The sequence below is a fragment of the Felis catus genome, chromosome D1 (assembly GCF_018350175.1).
Source record: "Felis catus isolate Fca126 chromosome D1, F.catus_Fca126_mat1.0, whole genome shotgun sequence".
Classification (NCBI taxonomy): Eukaryota; Metazoa; Chordata; class Mammalia; order Carnivora; family Felidae; genus Felis; species Felis catus.
Window position 1 is genome coordinate 59,173,953 of NC_058377.1, and position 20,707 is coordinate 59,194,659.

Genomic DNA, 20,707 nt, shown 5'->3' on the forward strand with positions numbered 1-20,707 from the left:
CTGAGGCAGGAATGAGGTTGGTTGATAGGAAGAGGGAAGAGAGTATGGCCCAGGGGGATTGGGGTTGGGGAAAATTCTGAGATGAAGTTGAAGAAGCAGGTAGGGAATTCGTATCTAATTCTGGGGAGCCATTGGAGGGTCTAAAGTAGGGATTTGTTGTAAGGAGATTTGCTTTTTAAAGAGATCACTCTGGGGGCACCTGGCTGGCTCAGTTTGTGTGTGACTCTTGATCTGGGAGGAGGAGGAGGGGGGTGGGAGAGTCATGAGTTCAAGCCCCATGTTGGGCATAGAGCTTACTTAAAAAAAAAAAAAAAAAAAAAAAAAAAAAAAAGATCAAAAACATCACTCTGGCTGGGCTGTGGCAGAGAGTGTGGCCTGTGGGAGGTGACGGGGGGGGGGGGGGGGGGGCGGGGCGGGGGCGGGGGCACCGCTGCAGGAGCCCAGGTGACTTTACAGGGCTCAGTTCTGTGGTGCCAAGAGCAGGGGGATGCGTGGCTGGTTTCCAGAGTGGTGTGTGAGTGACCTCTCCCTGTCTGCCCTGGATGGGCTCTATGGGGAGGCAAGGATGGGGGGAAGGTTAGTGCTTATATGAAAGAGAGAGCCCTAAAGACCCATGACCCTGAGTGTAGCCCTCTGTCTATAGGGGAGCACCGTGGCCTAGGCGCTGGGGTCTCCAAGGTGCGGAGCCTGAAGATGGACAGGAAGGTGTGGACGGAAACACTCATTGAGGTGGGAGAGCCTTGCCCGCCGCCTACATTTGGGGTCAGCTCCACTCAGCTACTGCCTGGGTCTCCCCCATCTCACAGACCCCGGCACCCTGGAGCTAGAAGAGACCTTGGGGATCATCTAGTGGGTGGGGATTTTGGAAAAGTTGATTTTGGCAAAGTCAGCAAACTGGCCAGTGAGCTAAGAATGTTTCTACAGTTTTAAAGGGTTGTAAAAAAAACAAAAAACAAAACAAAACAAAAAGGAATATACCACAGAAACTGTCCTGCAGAGCCTAAAATGTTGTTTCATCTTCATTCACATATGCCAGTGGGTGTGAGTATGTACGTTTGGGGGCATACTTACATGTGCATATGTGCCTGTGTACTTGGGGTTCCCAGGTACTGACACGTGTGGTGGTCACAGAGGAGAACCGTGCAACAGGAGGCTGACCACACGGGCCTACCTGACAGCCCCAGCCACGCTTCAGTTTGGGTGTCACATCTCCTGTGAGTTAGGGTTAGAATCCCCAGGTTAAACATGAGGACACTGAGGCTCAGGGAGAGAAAATGACTTGCCCAAAGTCACAGAGTAAGTCGGTGGTGGTGGAGCCTGTTTCTGCTTTATTCTCTTCTGTGACCCAGCACCCCACACAGGGCCTGACAAGGAGGCAGGGTGGGGGGCCCAGGAAATGGCTGTGGAATGAATGATCAGCAGGATGACGGGATTAATAGACTAGTCCCCTGGTTACTGGATTCTTGCATCTGCCCCCCAGCATTAGCCCCTGCTCCTCCTCCCCTGAGCCCAGAGAGGAATGTCAAGGACAGGAGAGGTTTCCAAAATCCCTACCCACTCCATTGGCTAACAGGTCAGCCGCCACCCCCAACCCGTGACCCTTGCCCAGGCTGTGATAGCCTCAGGAATACAGAGTTCCAGATGTGGGAAATAGTAAGGCCCCCAACCAGGCACCAGGCCTGGCGCGTCTACCTGGCAGACGGTCTGCCTCTCGGTCTGCCTCTCGTCCTGTCGTTGAGCTGAGGGACTAGGCTTGGGCTCACAGCCACCAGCAGGCCAAGCTGCCCCTCAGCTTCCCCGAATGGATAGTGGGTAGGTGGCCTGGCTCTCCCAGCCCCTTGCCTGACAACCTCGAAGATTTTATAAGAACGGGCCTCTGGACATAGGCTGCCTCTCTAACCTCTTGCCCAAACCCACAGCTCTTCTTACAGCTGGGCAATGGCCCTGGGAACCGCTTCTGGGCAGCCAATGTACCCCCCAGTGAGGCTCTGCAGCCCAGCAGCAGCCCCAGTGCCCGGCGGCGCCACCTGGAGGCCAAATACCGTGAGGGCAAGTACCGCCGCTATCACCCGCTCTTTGGCAACCAGGAGGAACTGGACAAGGTCAGGGCACTGGGCCTCTGGGGCTCCTGGAGACCACCCACTTTCTTTCTGCTCCCCTCATTGCTCTCTGTGTTTCAACTCATCTTTTGCATCAGCTCAGAGCGATGAGCTTGGTATATAGGGAAACTGAGGCCCAGAGGGCAGAAGGACCCTGCCTGAGCCACAGGGAGAGTTGGAGCAAAGCAAGGAGGAGTCAGGCCTGACCCTTGGGCCAAGGCCACATCCCCAGCATCTGTCTGCCTCCCTCCCCTCTTGATTCCTCTGTCTCCCGAACCGTCCTGCTCCTTGTGAATCCTGCCAAAAGGAGTGAACTTGATGGGGATGCTATTTCCTGTCAGGCTCATGAAAAACAGCTGGCTGCTCTGACCCACCCCCCCCCCCATCCACACCCCACTCAAGATGAGGCCCCACATGGGCCCCAGGCCCTGACAGGCTGGGAGCCAAGCCCCGGGCCCTGGTCTGGCTCAGCCTGAGTGGGAGGTAGCCTGCTCCGAGGCAGGGGGATGCCACTGTGACCTCTTATTGGCCTTCAGCCCCTCCCCCCAAGCAGCCCCACCCAGGAAGGCTCAGTCTAGCTAGAAGCCCAGTGGGAGCCAGACCTCCACCTCCCAGGAACCCAGGCGTCCAGCCCCCAGCCCAGCCCAGTCTAGCCCGCCAGCTAGGAGGGGCAGCAACTCCCATTGGTTGAGAGGGCTGGGCAGGCAGTGAGGAATTCAAATGTGGGAGGAATTAGCTACAAAGCACCCCGCTCTGCCCTTCCACAAGGCAGAGGGAGCTTGAGATCCTCTAGAGAACAGGCTTGGCGGCTGACTGGATCCCAGGGGCTGCCAGCAGGGGTGAGCCCTGGGCCACTCGGATCCCCAGCCTCTGCAGGGCAGCCCCTACCTACCCTCCTAACCCCTTGGCCTTTCTCTTCCTCCCCCTTTCCTCTCTGGCTTTCTTCCTGCCTCTTTTCTCTTTCAACCTGAGGATGGGCCCCCAGACTTGGGTGACTCCTTCCACTCCCTTCCTCTCTTCCCCCAGGCCCCCTTTCCCACTGTCCCCCCACTCTGACTTAGGCTGACCCTCCCCTCCCTCTTCCTCCCTCCTCCCAGGCTCTGTGTGCTGCAGTCACTACCACAGACCTGGCTGAGACCCAAGCTCTCCTGGGCTGTGGGGCTGGAGTCAACTGCTTCTCAGGGGACCCTGAGGCCCCCACGCCCCTGGCTCTTGCCGAGCAGGCAGGGCAGGCGCTGCAGATGGAATTCCTACGGAACAACCGGACCACGGGTGAGTGGCTGATGGGATTGTCCACCTCGAGGGATGGGGCCTCCCTGCTGCCACCGTCTGGCCTTTTGAAAGGGGTGCTGGGTGGGGGTCGCCAGAAGCGGTGTATCACCCTGTGGGGTTAGATATGCGTACCACGTGGGCTGTGATAGCAGCTCCTTGAGGGGCCCTACAACAGCGTGTGACTTGGGGTCTGTTTGGGTTTGCATGTCAGTGTACATTTGTGCATCTGGCTTCCCCCTCGTACGTGTGTCCCTTTGTGTCTGTCTCTGCATCTCTTTCTGGATTTGTGGGTCCCGCCCAGACCTGCAGCAGGGCCTTCTGCCTGCCACCGTCTGGGCATCTCTGAGCTGCTGCAGATCTGTGTTTCCTCACACCTGGGGGTGTCGAGGGCTTTGGAGTTTGTGTGTGTACAGAGTAGCTGAGTTGCTGTGTGGGGGTTGCATTTCTCTATGTGCGAGTGGCCCACAATGGCAGCCCTGTCTGCTGCTTTGTCTGGGTGGGGCTCTGTCACAGACTGGGGTTGGGGCCCATTTGGCTATCACTCTCCGGGTGAGTGAGGAGGGGATGGCGGGGGTGAGCCCTGCCGGTCATGGCCCGGGGCTGGCCTCTGGGGCCATATCCCAGGACTGAGGGTGGAGCTCAGCGGCCAGAGCTCGGCTCGTGGCCACGGGTGGGTGGGGTGTGCTGGGCTGGAGCAAGCCCAGGTGTCCAGGGAGGCACAGGAGACCACCCAGCTGGCTTGAGCTTTGGGACCGCCGGGAGCAGGACTGGAGCCGGGCTGCTTCCTTAGGCTTTGCATTGTCTGGGACAGACCTCCTTCTGGGGATTGTTAGTGAGTTTGCCAAGACCCCTCATTCTAGTGTGCTAGCCCTGTGCCTCAACAGAGAGAGTGGGGTGGGCTGGGTTGGGGAGTTGGGGGGCTTCCTGGCAGGGAAGGTACTGGAGCTGGGCCTTGGAACTAGGGTGGAATTTGCACAAGCGGGAGGAGGTGGAGAATGACTTGGGCAAAGCCCTGGATGTGGCACTGAGACCCTGAAGGTGATAGAGGACTGGTGACTTGAATGTAAGCTCGGACGCTCGACCCAGGCAGGGGCGAGGGGAGACACCCTGGGATGGTGAGCATGAGCAGCCGTTCCTCACCATACACCCCACCCCCAACACCTTCCCTAAAGAGGTGCCTCGGCTGGATTCAGCGAAGCCTCTGGAAAAGCACTACTCAGTTGTCTTGCCGACTGTGAGCCACAGTGGCTTCCTCTACAAGACTGCTTCTGCCGCCAAGCTGCTGCAGGACCGCCGTGCCCGGGAAGGTGGGTGCTTGGCCAGACCCCGTTCTTGCCATGGTGTTCTGGCATGGTGGCTGGGCCAGAGAAGCCAGGGCTGTCTGCACTGGTGACCAAGGAGGGTGCCAAGTATACTCTGGCAGAGTCACCCTAGAGGGCTTCCAGGATGTGGTCTCTAGTACATAGTAGATGCTTAATAAATGGGCCGATAGGGGTGGGAGTGGGGCCTGGCACTGTGGAGCAAGTCACTGCTAGAGTGCCTTTAGGCTATAAAAGCCTTGATTGAGCGCCTGCTGGGTGCTGGGCCTCTGATAGTTAGAGCCAGACAGAGCTAAGCTCGGAGCTCCGCCCCTTCGTCCTCTCTGCCTTCCATTTGCTCCCCAGCTCTGAGTACAATCCGCAATCCTTCCCATATCCCACAAGGACCTGCCAGTCAGCCCTCCCACCCTGTGACTTCTGACCCCTCTCCCCTCACTCACTCTGCTCCAGCTTTACTGGCCTCCTTGCTGTTTCTCAGACATGTATATTTACTTCCACCAGGGCCTTTACATTTGCTCTGCCCCCTGCCCAAAATGATTTTCGCCAAAATATCTGCACGATCAGTCCCTCACTTCAGTCGGATCTCTGTTTATTTTATTTTATTTTTAATGTTTTAATGTTTATTTATGTTTGAGAGAGAGAGAGAGCAAGAGTGGAAGGGGCAGAGAGAGGGAGACAGATTCCAAAGCAGGGGCTCCACGCTGACAGCAGTGAGCCCAATGAGGGGCTAGGACTCGCCAACCGTGAGATCATGACCTGAGCTGAAGTCAGATGTTTAACTGACTGAGCCACCCAGGTGCCCCGAGTCAGGTCTCTGTTTAAATGTTACTCCTTAGAGGGAGGCCTGGGTGACTCAGTCAGTTAAGCGTCCATCTTCGGCTCAGGTCACGGTCTCACAGTTCATGAGTTTGAGCCCCATACTGGGCTCTCTGCTGTCAGCGTGGAGCCCACTTCCGATCCTCTGTTTCCCTCTCGTTCTGCCCCTTCCCTGTTCACCCACACGCACGCGCGCTCCCTCACTCTCTCTCCCTCAAATAAACAAACATTAAAAAAAAAATGTTACTCCTTAGAGACTTCATCCATAACCATTTTACCCAAATTAGCATGCTCTATTTACTTTTACCCTAACTTCATGCCACTTATCTGACGTTAATTTGTCTGCGTATAGATGTATCTATTGATTCTCTGTGCCACACTGGAATATAAGCTCCTCTCGGCCACCACTGTAGCCCCAGCACCTAGAACAGCTCCTAGCACAGTGGGCACTTGGCAGACATCACAGGATGAAGAGTGACCAAGGCAGGGCTGCTGCTTCTGGAGGGCCCCAGCCTGGGGGGCAGACTCTGGGACACACTGCCCTCAGAGGGCAGATGGCATATCCTCGCAGATAGGACAAGAGACAGTGTCTGCTTTGGGAACATTATTGAGACCATTGCTCCCTGCGTCCCTCAGCACCCCTCTGTGACACCCTCTAATACCCAAAGAGATTTCTTTGGAACTCTGTGCTGTTCACCACCTCACTGCCCCTGGGGCACTGCCCCTCATCTACCTCCTTCTGCCTGATAATGTCATTTATGTAACTGCTTGAGTCATCCTTTTTGCCCTGGATGCCAGGAAGCTCTGAGCCAATGTGAAGCTCAATCTTACGAACTATATAAGCCTGCGTGGCCTTGACATTCTGTTCTTTCTCCTGCCTTTCCTGGTCCAGATCCCCATTTCTGTTCCTTTATGGGATCTTGTCAGTTTTGTCAGTGCCATTATAGGAGGAAACATAGAGCAATGTGTGTCACTGGCAGGGGAGGGTGGGAGCATGGGATGGGCATGGAAACTTTCTGTGACATATGGGCTGTTCTTAAAGGATGGAGGGTGTGGGTGGAGGAAACAAGGTGAGCAAAAGTGGGAAGGGCGAGGTATATGCCCAGAAGTGGTTGGAGAGGAGGGTAGGGGCAGACCCAGCAGGGCCTTGAATGCCAGTCTGAGGATAAGGGGAGCATGGCAAAGTTTTGAGCACGGGAAGGACGGAGTCTGTTTTACTTAGATCACTTTTGAATCTTGGAAGAAGCAAGTCGAGGCACCAATGAAGAAGTCACTGCAGTGGTGCAGGGGAGAGGCGTGGGCTGGGCTGGGGCGGCAGGCTGCAGGGAGGAGGATGGAATCAGGGGAAGCTTGTGAGTTAGAACGAAGAGGACATGAGTCAGGTGGGAGTCGGGGCCCAGGGAGGATACAGAGGGGGTTTTCAGGGGGAGGGCAGGGGCTCCCTCACGGCTCCCCTACCCAACTTCTTCCCAGAGTTCAGCCGACGCTGGTGTGTCCTTAGCGACGGGGTCCTGAGCTACTATGAGAATGAGCGGGCAGTGACCCCCAACGGCGAGATTCGGGCCAGTGAGATTGTGTGCCTGGCAGTGCCCCCTCCTGACACCCACGGGTGAGTATCCCTGGGGCAGAATCACAGACTCTTATTGCTGTGAGATCCAAGCCCCCATTCAGGAGATAGGGAAACAGGCCCAGAGAGGGTCAGAACCTTCCCAGGGTCACAGAGCAAACCCTGTGGATCTCCGGAGGCCCCAGTTTAGGACTTTCCCATCCCTTCTTATGGGGCCAGGGAAAGGGCAGGGGGCAGGGGATGGCGGCAAGGCTGGGCAGGGTGGGTCATGGCTGGGTTGAGTGGGCCTGAATCCTGACCTGTGTATCTACAGCTTTGAGCACACCTTTGAGGTGTACACGGAGGGAGAGCGGCTGTACCTGTTTGGTCTGGAGAGTGCAGAGCTGGCTCGTGAGTGGGTCAAGTGCATTGCTAAGGTGGGCCTGAGTTAGTGGACAGGTGTGGGAAGTCTGACAGGGGCTGGGGTGGGATCTCCCGGCTGACCCCGTGTACCCCATCTCTCCTGCCTCATGAATGGAGGGAGCAGACATAGGGCAGGCTTCTGGGGCCAAGAGCCAGCTATGTCAGCATCTGCAGCCCAGATGAACCAGTCTTGGTCCTGGCTCTTCAATTGCTCCTTTGCTGATGGGGGAGACAGCTGGGTCCCTGACAGCAAGAATACTGTGGTCAGTGCCGCAATAGAGGGCAGAAAAGGGGCATCCCTGAAGGTGTCTGGGAACGTTTTCCTGAGGAGGGAACATAAGAGTGCGTATGAGTGGGGCATGATACCTGAGTTTATTTACTGTGCTAGGTCCTGCCCAGGGGAAGAGAGGAGGCAGCAAGGTGGGAAATGGGTATATGCCTACAAGCCAAAGAGCCTGGGGCAAGGGGTGGGGGTGGGGGAGGGGGGAGGCCAGCATTGCTGTTGGCTGATGCGGTCTCTTTGGCCACCTCCCCTTTTCCTCTGGCCTCCCCATCAGGCGTTCATACCTCCCCTGGCTGAAGATCTGCTGGCCCGGGATTTTGAGCGGCTTGGGCGCCTACCCTACAAAGCTGGCCTGAGCCTACAGCGGGCCCAGGAGGGCTGGTTCTCCCTCACTGGCTCCGAGCTCCGTGCTGTCTTCCCAGAGGGGCCCTGCGAGGAGCCGCTCCAACTTCGGAAACTGCAGGAGCTTTGTGCGTGGACCTAGACCTGGGCCCCCAACTTCCAGGGCACCCTATCCTGGGCTCCCAGGCCCCCAGCCCTTCCCTGGAAGTCTGAACTCTACCCTGGCCTGGCCAGAAGGAGCCAGCCTGCCCTCTTATGTCCTCTCCTGCCCTTGGGGTGTATCTCAGCGACTCCATGTATTGGTGGGTGGGTCCCAGGGATGTATGTGCCCAGAGAACCTCAGGAGGGAGTCGGTTGGGGACCATGAACAAGGCCTTACCTCGACCGGCCCCTCCACAGCCGTCCAAGGGGACAGCGAGAACCAGGTGCTGGTGCTGGTGGAGCGAAGGAGGTGAGCCCTAGCCTCCCTGGGGGGCTCTGAGAAGCCCGCGGCAGTCTGACAGGCTTGGGAGGGGTAGGGCAGGGGTAGGCTCCCAAGTGACTGACTATCCCCCCACACCCAGGACGCTGTACATCCAGGGGGAGCGGCGGCTGGACTTCACAGGCTGGCTGGGGGCCATCCAGAAAGCAGCGGCCAGCTCCGGGGACACGCTGTCGGAGCAGCAGCTCGGAGACTCAGATATCCCAGTGATCGTCTACCGCTGTATAGACTACATCACGCAGTGTGGTGAGCCCCGCCCCTGTAACACAGACCCCGCCCAGGGAGGCTGACCTCTTGCGTCTCCCCCACCACCGGCCAAACCCCGCCTTCCCAGGATCCCTCTGACCTTAGCTGCGAGGCCCCGCCCCCGGCTCAGTGCCACCCCCTCTGCAGGCCTGACTTCTGAGGGCATCTACCGCAAGTGTGGGCAGACATCAAAGACTCAGCGGCTGCTGGAGAGTCTGCGGCAGGACGCTCGGTCTGTGCGCCTCAAGGAGGGCGAGCAGCATGTAGACGATGTCTCCTCAGCACTCAAGCGCTTCCTGCGAGACCTGCCCGATGGTCTCTTCACTCGCGCCCAGCGCCTAGCCTGGCTAGAGGCCTCAGGTGGGCCCTGTAGTCCTTGCCAGCCTGAAACCCAGGCTAGGGCTGCTGACTTGTCCACTCCTATCTCCAAATCTCCAAATTCCCACCCCTCCCCTTCCCATCCAATGAGGCATGCCCCAGGGGATAAGCACCCCCCCCCCCCCCCCCCCCCCCCCCCCCGTCTCCCTCCCTTGTCACTCTGTACAGGAAGTGCTATTCACCTAGGAGGAAAGGCAGAGCAGCCAGAAGGGTGGGACAGGGGAGGTGGTTATGGGGGGCCTCCTGACCTGATCTATTTCCCCCCACCCAGAGATTGAGGACGAGGAGGAGAAAGTCTCCAGATACAGAGAGCTCTTGGCACATCTGCCTCCAGTCAACCGAGCCACAGTGAAGGCCCTTATCAGCCACCTGTACTGGTGAGGAACATTATTATTGTATGGCTCTGGGGGGTTGGGGTGGAAAAGATTCTTCTACTCCTTCCTGGCTGACTGCCCTCCCCACAGAACCAGGTAGGCCTGGGAACTGAATGTGGACTTTTGATGTGCCCTGATCTTGGACCCTTTGTCTCCCAACTTACTTCCTGCAGGGTGGGAGAATAGAGGTGGTTTCACCTGGGACCCAGGGGACCTTGGCCAAATCTCCCAGCTTCCCAGCTCTGTTCCTCCCCAGGACCTACGGCATGGCCAGAAAGACTATTCCCATCTCCCCTTAACTGGTGGTTCACTCTGACCAGGACTTTCCCTGGCCTCCCTCCAGGAGTCAGTTGTGGACCTGCCTGGAATTGGGAAGGTGAAGTGGGGAGGTTCTGGGCTGGACTTCTCACTCAGGGCTCTGTCTTCCCCTGTCCAGCGTCCAGTGCTTCTCAGACACAAACCAGATGAACACGCACAACCTGGCTATTGTGTTTGGACCCACGCTCTTCCAGACAGATGGGCAGGACTACAAGGCTGGCCGTGTGGTAGAAGACCTCATCGGCCACTATGTGGTGGTGTTTAGCGTGCGTCCCCCGCCAGTGGGCAGTGGAGGGCAGGGACGGGCCCCTTGGGTGGCAGTGATCATCTGTTCCTGTGTCTTTCTCCTCCCAGGTGGATGAGGAAGAGCTGAGGAAGCAGCGGGAAGAGATCACTGCCATTGTGAAGATGCGTGTGGCTGGCACTGCCAGCGGGACCCAGGTGAAAGACTGGGCCTGGGGTAGGGTGCTCGGGATAGCTGCCTGCACCCACTTTCCCCGCCTCTAGCTGAGCCCTGTCTTTTCACAGCATGCCGGTGACTTCATCTGCACAGTGTACCTGGAGGAGAAGAAGGCGGAAACCGAGCAGCATATCAAGGTGAGAGCTAGGGACCTAGGAGCCAGAGGAGCAGAGAAGTCAGGCTGGGCCAGGCACAGGCTCAGGTGACCAGGGGAGCAGAGCTTCTAGCCCAAGGGGAGCCCTGGTTTGGAACCTGTGTCTGGCTGGTGCCAGGGCCTGTCTCTTTGCCTCCTCCCCAGACGGTGGTCATCGGGACCACTTAGAGACACCCTCCTAGTATCCCAGGACCCAAAGGATGGGCTCGGCCCCTGGATCACAGCAAGTTGTGGGAGAGCAGGGGCAGGAACAGGGTAGGCTGACCTCTTCCTCCTTGGCCACTGCAGATCCCAGCAGCCATGACAGCTGAGGAGCTCACCCTAGAGATCCTGGATCGCAGGAATGTGGGCATCAGGGAGAGGGACTACTGGACCTGCTTTGAGGTCAATGAGAGGGAGGAGGCAGGTAGGTGGCCACCAGGATTTGTGCAGGGTATGGTGTGGCCTGTACTTGTCTGAGCTGCTGCCCCAGTCTGTCCTCCCCTACCCCACAGCGTGGCAACAGTGGTGGTCAAGGGAGTCTTGGATGATAGATGCTGCTTCCACACTGTCACCTCCATGATGGTGGTGGTGGCATGGTGGGGGGCCGGGGGGAGTTGAGGTGATGGCTATAATGTGGCTGATGGGAAGGAGGTTGATGGTATCAACTGTGACGGTGCTTTCTCAGTGTCAGTGAGAATGGTGTTCTTGCGAGGGTGGCGATGCTGAATTTGATAATGGGATTGATGGTGAAGGGGGCAGTAGGTGTTGATGACCGTGCAAGAGGGGTCAGGCAGGGTGGGGTGGGGTGGTGTTTGTAAGGGTGGTTGTGACGGTGTTGTGAGGGAACCTTGGTGGTAAAGACAGTGATAAAGGCATTTTAGGATGAAGGGTGGTCTTAATGGCAGTGGACAATGAGGGTGTTTCTGTCCATTTGTTTTACTGTTATTTGTTGAGTGCCAGACACACAGCCCCTCCGCTTCATGGGAGTTAGTCTCGCATGGAATAGACATTAATCCTGTGGCCTCAGCAATAAACATACAACCGAGGCTGTGATAACTGCCTTGAGTGGCCACTAGAGCTTGTAACGGGGTCTCTGGCTACAGAGTCCCTACACTAGGAGGTGAAGAGTAGGAGTTGCTTGGTGAAGGGGGAGAAAAGTGTCTCCAGGCAGTGGGAGCGGCACAGGCAGAGGCCCCGTGGTGACCATGGACATCACCCTTTTGAGGAGCTAGAGATAAGGGCAGTGAGGGGGCTGTGTCATGGAGTGGGACTGAAGACAGAGGCAGAGGCGGCCACCCAGCCCGACAACAATGCAAGGACTGGGAGTTTGGAAAGGTTGCTACTTGCCGCTGGGTAGGGAGAGGTGAGGAGGGGAATGAGAGCACATGCAGGAGACCCCTCGGAAGGCCACAGTATTAGTCCAAGGACAGATGGTAACAGGGGCCAGCGTGGCAACAATGATGGACAGAAGTAAAGAGATTTAACATATGGAGGGAAGAGGGGGAGGAAGCTGTGTTTCTGGCTTGAATGGCTCGGCAGGTGGTGTTTTCCCCAACGAGGACACGGGAAAGATCACTGGCTTCGGTTGGAACAGCTTTGGTCCCAGCCAGTTGTGTCAGACCTGCAGCTCGAGCGTGGAAAGGGTAGTCCTGATGGTGATGTGTTGTGGCGCTGGTAGGTGGCGGGAGTGGTGCTCACGGACGTGTAGGTGATATGTGGGTGTGCCAGCCCTCGGTCCCTCAGTAACAGCGGGTGTGACCTCCCCCCAGAGCGCCCCCTGCACTTTGCGGAGAAGGTGCTGCCCATCCTGCACGGGCTGGGCACAGACAGCTACCTGGTGGTGAAGAAGCACCAGTCCATGGAGGCCATGCTGCTGTACCTGGGTAGGTGGTGTGCCTGGGTGGGTGGCGCCTACAGGGCTGGGCAGGCTGGTGGGTCCTTCCATCTGAAGCCCAGGCAGGAGCAGCTCGGGCAGAAAGTGCCACGTGGGCAGGCCTCTTTGGTGGCTGGGGCAGGCTGGGGCAGTTTCCTTCATCCTGGGATGCTCCCCTGGGTGTCTGTATCCCTGGGCAGGGGGTTGGTGCAGCCCACGCCCACTCCGGTCTTCCCCCAGCCAGCCACGTAGGCGACACCAAGCACGGCATGATGAAGTTCCGTGAGGACCGTAGCCTCCTGGGCCTGGGCCTGCCCTCAGGTGGCTTTCACGACCGATACTTCATCCTCAACAGCAGCTGCCTGCGGCTCTACAAGGAGGTCCGGGTAAGTGACCCCAGGGGGTCGTGCCCTGCAATGAGCGTCTGTACCCACGTGTGCTCACACACCCATTCACAAACATTCGCCAGTGTCTGCCAGTGGGAGCAACCCCATCGCGGGGTCTTGGGGTGGCACAGTGGTGGAGGAGAGCTATAGATTCTCAGGAATCTTCTGCTGTGGCCCTCGGTGGCCGCTCTTCTGTGCCCTGTAGCCCCACTAGGCGCTAGTCTCTGGTGCCATCACGTCAGGCTCATGCTGTCTCACCTGTGCCTGTGCCTTGTCACGGCACCCACAAGAACATGCTATGTGGTGACAGCCCCCGTCGTGGCCCATGCACATCTTGTCACTTCACAGGTTGTACCTCCTCCATGCCCACTCTGTCCACATGCCAGGCGGCCTCCCAGGTCTTGGCACCCTGCCCCCAACATCTTCTGCACATACCTGCCACATCCCACCATGCACCACCACACACACTGTCCTGGCTGTGGACCCGGACCTCCTTCTTCCATAACTCTGATCCTCTATCAAACAGAGCCAGAGGCCATGGAGCGGGGCCCCTGAGACCGTGAGTAGCTGTGGGCCAACTGCTAGCTGCCTTACACCACCTGGGGGCCAAGTGAGCCTGGCGGGAGCCTGGGGACACAGCCAGAGCTCTTCGCTACCTTCAGGCATGGTTCCCTGCCCTCTTGCCTATCAGCACTGGCTCCCGTCTTTGGGCTTGTGTCCTGGGCTCCTGTCCCTCATCCCCACCCATGCCCCAGAGTCCTTTTCCCAAGAAGGTTGAGCCCCCATCAGTGTGATGCTTTACAGTTTTCCAAAAGACTAGGTGTGGAGGCTGTGGAGCCAGTATCAGAGGCCCCTAGGTTTGAATTAGAGCTCTGACCCTCATCTCCTGCCACCCCTGGAGCCATCCTTGTCCCAACCATGGAGAGAGTTTCAAGACTATCAGAATGCCCATGCTACTACCCTGATCCTAAAATGCTGGGGTGAGACTAAATGGGCCTGTGGTATAGTTCACCTGTGGTAGGAGTTCCCGCTCAGCCTCCCTGGCTGGTTGCCAACCCTTACATGCACACTTCTGGGAGAGGGGAGCTTATCCACTCCTCCCTTGGACTGCCCTATCCCTAGAGGGATAGTTTTGCCAGGAGAAGGCCCTTGCTCAAGTTCAGCTGAGAACCTGCCACCTGTGATGCCCCTGTGGGTTCCAGCGATGCCTTAGGGGCCACAGAGCATAGATGCGCTATAGTAATGGGCAGCAGAAATGTATTTCCGATCCAAGGGTCTAACCGGATCTCCCATAGCTATTCCCACCAGTGATTCCAGCCCTTCCTGTCCCTTGCCTCTCCTGAGGACACTGGGCAGGCCTAGCTGTCATGGAGGGAGCAGAGCAGATAGACCAGGATCCTCACCTCCCTCTCTTTGCACATTATACCTCTACTAATGCAGCCTGGGCTCCTACAGATCCTCGTAGGCAATGCCTCCTCTTCTCTCTTTTGCCTCCCTCTATGATTACTTACTTCTGGGCCTGTTCGCCCCTCCACTCAGTCTCCCTTGGTTCTGGGATGTTATTTCCCTGATGCCCTCCTTATGATGGTACTTGGAGCGGAGCAAGACCATCATTGTGGGCAGAGAGGAAGGAGGGTGGCTGAGGCACTTGAAAAAGCAGCTGCTAATCCCTTAGCATGGAGGGGAAATGGCACGAGAACTAGAGAAAGGAAAAAGATCTAGTGTTTGAGTGAGCCAGGTTTGGTGCCCAGCCCTCCACATACTAGGACATGTCCTCCCACTAGCGTCCTCCGGAGGAGGGGTATTATCCCCATTTCACAGGTCAGAAAACAGGCTTCGAGTGCCTTGCCTAAGGGCATCTCTAGGTAGCCCCATCAGAGCTCGAGCTCTTTATTCCTTGAAGTACAGGAAACAGGGACTCTCTGGCGGAGCTGATCAGTGCTGCTCTCTGAATGGCAGCCACACCTCTGCCCTGACAGAAGCCCCAGGAGGGTGTGGTTTGGCTACTGAGGTGTTGGTAATTCCGGCGTTTGCTATTTTGTGGAGGAACAGAACAGAATATTTGAAATTGGGACAACACCCAGCAATTCAGGATATGCGAATACCCAGGCCAAGGCCTGGGCATCTTCCGTTGTTAAAGACCTTGAAGCACCTGGGAAGGGCACATTCTAGAACAGTCTTGGCTCCAGCAGAGGTCTTTGAGCATCAAGGGGTGAATTTTATTCTTTCCAGTGACCTCATACCTCAGCAATGCTGGAAACATGAGCTCTTTGATTAGAAACGAAGTCCTGCGTTGTCTGATGTACCCCTCGCTCCCCAAATCTCCCCCTCAACCTTCCTGTCTCAGCCATACTCCTGTCACACACGTGCTGCGCATACACCACACACACCAGAGCCTGAGGGAGTGGAGGCCCGAGGATTGTTTTTTCGAATTTTCAGGGAGCCACAGCCTGGTTTGAATTCCTTGATTCCCACAATTCTCTCCACGCCCTGACTGGAACCGTTGTTTCTGTCACACCCACGAGCCTGTTCCTTCCACTGTCAACTCATCTACTCCTTGCTTCTAGTTCTCCCTCCCTGGCACCCACAGCTCAACTTCCTCCGAGCCCTCAGCCTGCTTTCCATTCCCTCAGCCTGCTGCCTTCCATACTTGCAACATGGGTTTTCCCCACGTCCTTTCTTCTGTCGTGCCCAGAGCCTGCTGTTTTCATGTCTACAGCCTAACTTCTTTTGCAACCTCTGTCTCAAGTCTTTCCATCTCCACTACCTGGTTCCTTCCACCCTGCAGTCTGACTTCTTCAGCACTCTCAGCCTTGCTTCTTTCCTACTGGCTTGGAGGTTTCTTTCTTGTATTTGCCCACCCCTTATTTACAGCCTGGTTTCCGACCCCACTGCCCGGTTTCCTCCCTGTCCACAGCCCAGTTTCTTCCAGGCCCCCTTGGGCACTTGGTCCTCAGGGAGGATCAGGGCAAAAGCAAGGTAAAAGGTCTCTAGTAAGCCCTCTTAAACCACATTCCCTGTGACAGCACCCAAGTCTCCACTTATCTAGGCAGCCCATCCTTTTGCAGCCTCACAGGGAGTCTACCAATCCCTGAAACTTTCCATCTCCCAGGCCATCCCTTAGTCCCTTCTTTTTGTTCCTGCTGAGGAGCCATGCCTGGGGGTGGCTAGGAGCAATGGTGGGAACAGGGTGGAGGTGGCTCAAACTTTGACCCCCAGTTTTGGTTGTAAGTGAGTCCCCCTCCCCTCCCATCCATCCTGGTGCCCTACTGGTGCCGGGAGCCTGGTGGGGGTAGGGCTTCGAGCAGGTGGCTCCCAGAGCAGAAGGAAGGCTCATTAGCTTGACTTCCAATTAGCCTTTACCTTGGGGGTCATTGCTCCCATACCTCTGTCTCGGAGCCAGCCTGTTCCTTCCAACCCCAGACCCATATGCAGAGGTGGGGGCCAGAGGTGAGCATGTCAGTGATCTGGTGCCCCTCCCCAGTACATCGGTCTCTTGCTTCCTGACCTAGACCACTGGAAAGTTCTTCCTTTGGTCTACCAAACAGCAGTTCTGCTTCAGCTTGAGTCATTAGCCTTCCCCTCGTGGAACCAAAGAGCTAGTAATTGCTGACCCCACAGGTCTTCTGTTCACACGGTCAACCCTGGAGCCTCCGTGGGGTGGAGAGGGGCGAGGAGACAAACAGACCCAAGCAGCCAACCGAGGCTCTCAGATCATACACGCTCATTCAGTTTGGTGCCAGAGGGCGAGGTGCAGACTTCTCCCTCCATAGACAAACTGATTCAGCTGATGCTACGAGTCAGTTCTCCAGTTTGTAGGGCAGCAGGAAGGGACTGAGAATCACTCCCTGGTCGTCCTGCTGGAACGGCTGCCTCGGGGACTGAGGGTTGACTGTCTGATGCTGCTGCAGGGAGAGAAACCTGGGGGGAGTGGGGAGGTTAGTTGGGCTGGATTGTGAACAGGAAGGGCTTTGTCAGGAGGTTCCCTGTGCTGGGATGCAAATGGGGGGTGGGAAGAGGGAGGAGGGAGGTACCCAGTCACCCCAATTCCCGCCCTGACCGACCGACTGAAGTGTCATCCCTCTGCCTGCCCCCACCCCAGAGTCACCGGCCTGAGAAGGAGTGGCCCGTCAGGAGTCTCAAAGTCTACCTGGGAGTGAAGAAGAAACTCCGGCCACCCACCTGGTTAGCTGGGGCTGGGGTCTGGGAGAGCTCAGAACAGATTGGGGTGGGGGTGGGGTGGGGTTGCGGCACAGTGGGGGCTTTGAACTTGACAGGGGTTGATACCATGGTTCTGAAGGTGTGGTCTCCCAGACCAGCAGCCTCAGCATTACCTGGAAACATGTTAGCAGCCCACATCTTGGTCCCACCCCAGACCTGCTGAGTCACGGATCCTAGGGGGTGGGGCCCGCAGTCTGTATGGTAACAAGCCATTTAGGCGACTCTGATGTTTGCTCATGTTTGAGAACCACTGGCCTTGATTGAAATCCTGTCACTGACTACCTCAGGGATCTTCCTGTGCCTCACTTCCCACATGTGTAGAATGTGGAAAATAATGGTGCACCTGTTTCAAAGGGTGGTTGTAGTATGCTTTTAAGTGGAAAAGTGATGCATAGCCACTATTATTGTTGTTAATTACAGCCACCAGACTTGGTTTTCTGACTTTCTCCTCTCATCTGCTGGCTGTGCCTAGCTGTCTCTCAGAGACTAGGGCAGGCCTGGGTGGGGTGGCATGGGTATAGGGAGCCAAGGGCCTGGGAAGCTGGTGTGAGCTGTGAGAGGAAGAGGCTGTGGCCAGAATGTGCCGTGCTTGCAAGAAGGCCCTGAACTGTGCCCCTCGGCTCTGGCCCAGGCTTCTGGGCTCCGTCCCGGGCACCTGGGCTGGGAGGCCTCTGTGGGCTGGCAAGTGACTCCATCTGCCCCTCCTCTGCAGCTGGGGCTTCACAGTGGTGCACGAGACAGAGAAACATGAGAAGCAGCAGTGGTGAGTAAGGGCCCTGGCCTGAGACCCCAGGTTGGGAGAGATGGTTGCACGTTCCCTTTGGTTGGGTCCCTTTATTGTCCATATATGCACCCTGCCTGGAGATCCAGGCAGGCTGCTCAGCCTTGGCAGTGTCCAGATCCGTGCCCTGCCCCGCCCCGCAGGTACCTCTGCTGTGAGACACAGATGGAGCTCCGGGAGTGGTTTGCCACCTTCCTCTTTGTGCAGGTACCAGCTCAGGGTGGGGTCCCGTGAGGCTTCCATTATGGAGAATGGGTATGTTTGCTTCTTCACTACATAGGGCATCAATTGCATCAAGGAGATTTTGAGTTGCTTTTAATTCTTTTCTTCACTCAGCAAACCTCCCTAGAGTCCACTTTGGTGCAACCCCAAGCCAGGCATGCTAGAGACAGAGTGCAGATCCCTGCCCTTAGGCACTCCCCATGTAGAAAGGAAAACAGACCTTGAAGTTGCCTGTTAAATAACCCAATGTGGTCAGTGTATGGAGATAGAGAAAAGCCCAGGGACCCTACCCGCTGGAGGTGGTGGGTGTGGAGGGAAGGCAGCAGGGAGGGGGTGTCATAGGAGCTGAGTCTGAGGATGAGGAAGCCTTCATCAAGCAAAGGCGGATGGAGGTGGGGGGGGCGGGGGCAGGTCGGGGAGGCTTCTAGGCAGAAGGAACAGTTTGTTGAAAGGCATGGCAACAGAACCACAGATTGCCCAGTGGGGTGTAAAGAGAAGCCAGGAGTACCAGAAGTTGACACTGGAAAGAGATTCAGGAGCCAGATCTGAAAGAGCCTTGAAGGCCATGCCAAGGGAGCTGAACTTGACCTAGTCAGCAGTTTTCAGGGAGAGTTTTAAGCAAGAAAGTGGTGTGCAAGTTTGCGTCTGAGAGGGCTCGTTCTAGATGTAGCGTGCAGGGGAGGACAGGCTGAAGGAGTGAGGTGGCTGCCGCAGTGGGCCAGGTGGGAACAGGCTAGGAGGGGCTTGGAGCCAGAGCAGGGCTGGGGTGAGGGGTTGGGAGTGGGAGGGGTTGGACTTAAGCCACAGATTTTAAACCAGAGCTCAGAATTGTTTAGGGAAAAGGCTGACAGAACGGTGCCAGGGCTGTGGGCTGAGTTCTTTTAGCCCCGAGCTTCCTGGTAGTCAAGCCTAAAGAGAAACAGGCAGATTCTATAGTTTTGTTGGTTCCTGGTGAAAGAAAGCACACACATGTTCCTCTAGAACTGTTTTCTTGGTGCTGCATTCTTGGAGCAGTTTGTTTGTGGACCTGGAGGTGGGGGTTGTTGAGTAACATAACTGGCTGGGTTCTGCCAGGGATACAGTCATGTTCTCCTAACAGCTGCTTCTCATATCGACTGGGATCAAAGCTGAGAGGGTCACCTCAGATCATAGCTGGAGGCGTTTCTGGGAAGGGTGGGTGGATCTGGAGCTGAGTGTCTGGGTGAGCTGAGTGTCCTCCTCTTCCCCTGCTCCCCAGCATGACGGCCTGGTGTGGCCCTCGGAGCCCTCCCGTGTATCCCGGGCAGTGCCTGAGGTCCGGCTGGGCAGTGTTTCGTTGATCCCTCTGCGCGGCAGTGAGAACGAAATGCGAAGGAGTGTGGCCGCCTTTGCTGCGGACCCCCTTTCTGTGAGTAGTTTTCCATCCCTATGGGCAGAGCCCCGGGACCTGGCTGCTGCCCGCCTCCCACCTGACTCACCCGATTGCCCCCTGGCCCCCTCCCTCCAGCCTCCTAGCAGTCCTGACGGGCTCTTTTGGTTCATGTAGCTCTCAGGAGCCCCCTCTCTACCTGGCCTTGGGGACCCCGGCTGACCTGAGCACTCCCAAGCCAGCACTACAGAGCAGCTGCAGAAGCTTCAGCAGGGCCGCTGGTCCCTGTGAACCTTCACAAAGTGCTTATGGAATCTGGGCTTCTGTACCTTCCCACAGCTCCTCCGCAACGTCTGAGCGCAGAAGCCAGCCCCTGGCTCTGAGACTCTGCCGCCCTGAAGCCTTCCTGTTCAGACACCCTCGTGCCCTGCGTGCCTGGTGTGAACCAGCAGGGGATGCATGAGGAAGCCGCACCCCACATCCCACATCCTGGTTGCAACATGGGGTTCCCTGGCCAGGAAGTGGGGGGCAGCAGGGTCTGCCTGAGGAGGACCCCTCATCTGTTGTCTGGGTGCTTCTCCTGGCCTGGCCTGCTCCCCCCTCCAGGGTCACCCACCCTGAGTTTGAGGGGTTGGAGAGATGGGATGTGCATCATTCAGAAACTCTGGAGGACCACCATCCTTGCAGAGGCTCGAAGCCCTGGGGCCCCCGCTGGAAGGGAGCCCACCCTCTTGTCACAAACTCCAGAACAGCAAAAAGTGGATGCTCTAAAGGAACACTCAGCTGGGATAGGGAGGGAGCTCTTGGGTAAGTTTCTCTATAGCCTAGAACTGGGGCGGCTGGGGGACTTGAGGAGCCTCCTCTGGTCTAGGCTGACTGGGAGGGCCCAGGCCGCCTGGTGCCCCTTCCCCACTTTGGGGGCCTTTTGATAATATAAATATATCTGTATATTTTATCCTACGGTGCTGAAGCCTGTGATTGGTTGGGGGTTTCAGGTGTTCCAGTGTAGGAGGGGACAGGAGTTCAGGAGGCCCAGAGGTGAGTGCCTAGTACCCTGAAGTTGGGGGGGGGGGCGTGGGCCCTGTTCTTTCCAGGCTCTGAGCTGTTTAGCCACTCCCTCCTGCCCCAGGCAGAGCCCCGGCCCAGCTCCATGCCACCCCAGTGCATGCCTGTGCAGTCAGGGTGGGGAATACCGGTCCTGACCCTGGCCAGGACAGACCCCAGCTGGACCGAGCTCCTTTCCCTGCTGTAGTCTAGAGTCTGGGCCGGGGCCTGGGTGTGGCATGTGAGTGACCCAGGGCAGCCCCTCACCAGCCCCTCTGAAACACGAGGTCACAAAGTCACAGGAGCTTTATTAAATTAGGAAGAAGAGCCTTGGGTGTC

At 57.1% G+C, this 20,707-nt stretch overlaps 1 protein-coding gene across 11 annotated transcripts in view; it reads left to right on the plus strand.

Annotated features, from left to right (window-relative positions):
* ARAP1 (ArfGAP with RhoGAP domain, ankyrin repeat and PH domain 1) overlaps positions 1 to 20,284 on the plus strand; it is a 66,635-nt gene extending 46,351 nt beyond the window's left edge. For 5 of the 11 annotated variants that reach the window (XM_045038777.1, XM_045038782.1, XM_045038778.1 and 2 more), the window contains 24 exons: positions 644 to 729; positions 1,920 to 2,102; positions 3,197 to 3,371; positions 4,544 to 4,678; positions 6,980 to 7,115; positions 7,387 to 7,489; positions 8,033 to 8,228; positions 8,500 to 8,551; positions 8,664 to 8,827; positions 8,975 to 9,187; positions 9,477 to 9,582; positions 10,016 to 10,163; positions 10,252 to 10,338; positions 10,426 to 10,494; positions 10,800 to 10,917; positions 12,033 to 12,167; positions 12,263 to 12,376; positions 12,607 to 12,752; positions 13,279 to 13,311; positions 16,855 to 16,937; positions 17,686 to 17,736; positions 17,898 to 17,961; positions 19,214 to 19,363; positions 19,502 to 19,657. In XM_045038777.1, coding sequence (XP_044894712.1) covers positions 644 to 729; positions 1,920 to 2,102; positions 3,197 to 3,371; positions 4,544 to 4,678; positions 6,980 to 7,115; positions 7,387 to 7,489; positions 8,033 to 8,228; positions 8,500 to 8,551; positions 8,664 to 8,827; positions 8,975 to 9,187; positions 9,477 to 9,582; positions 10,016 to 10,163; positions 10,252 to 10,338; positions 10,426 to 10,494; positions 10,800 to 10,917; positions 12,033 to 12,167; positions 12,263 to 12,376; positions 12,607 to 12,752; positions 13,279 to 13,311; positions 16,855 to 16,937; positions 17,686 to 17,736; positions 17,898 to 17,961; positions 19,214 to 19,363; positions 19,502 to 19,546 — 2,792 coding nt within the window. In that variant the 3' untranslated portion in view covers positions 19,547 to 19,657. The other 6 variants (XM_011286608.4, XM_011286609.4, XM_045038779.1 and 3 more) reach the window with 5 other exon arrangements.
* The last annotated feature ends 423 nt before the right edge of the window (positions 20,285 to 20,707 follow it).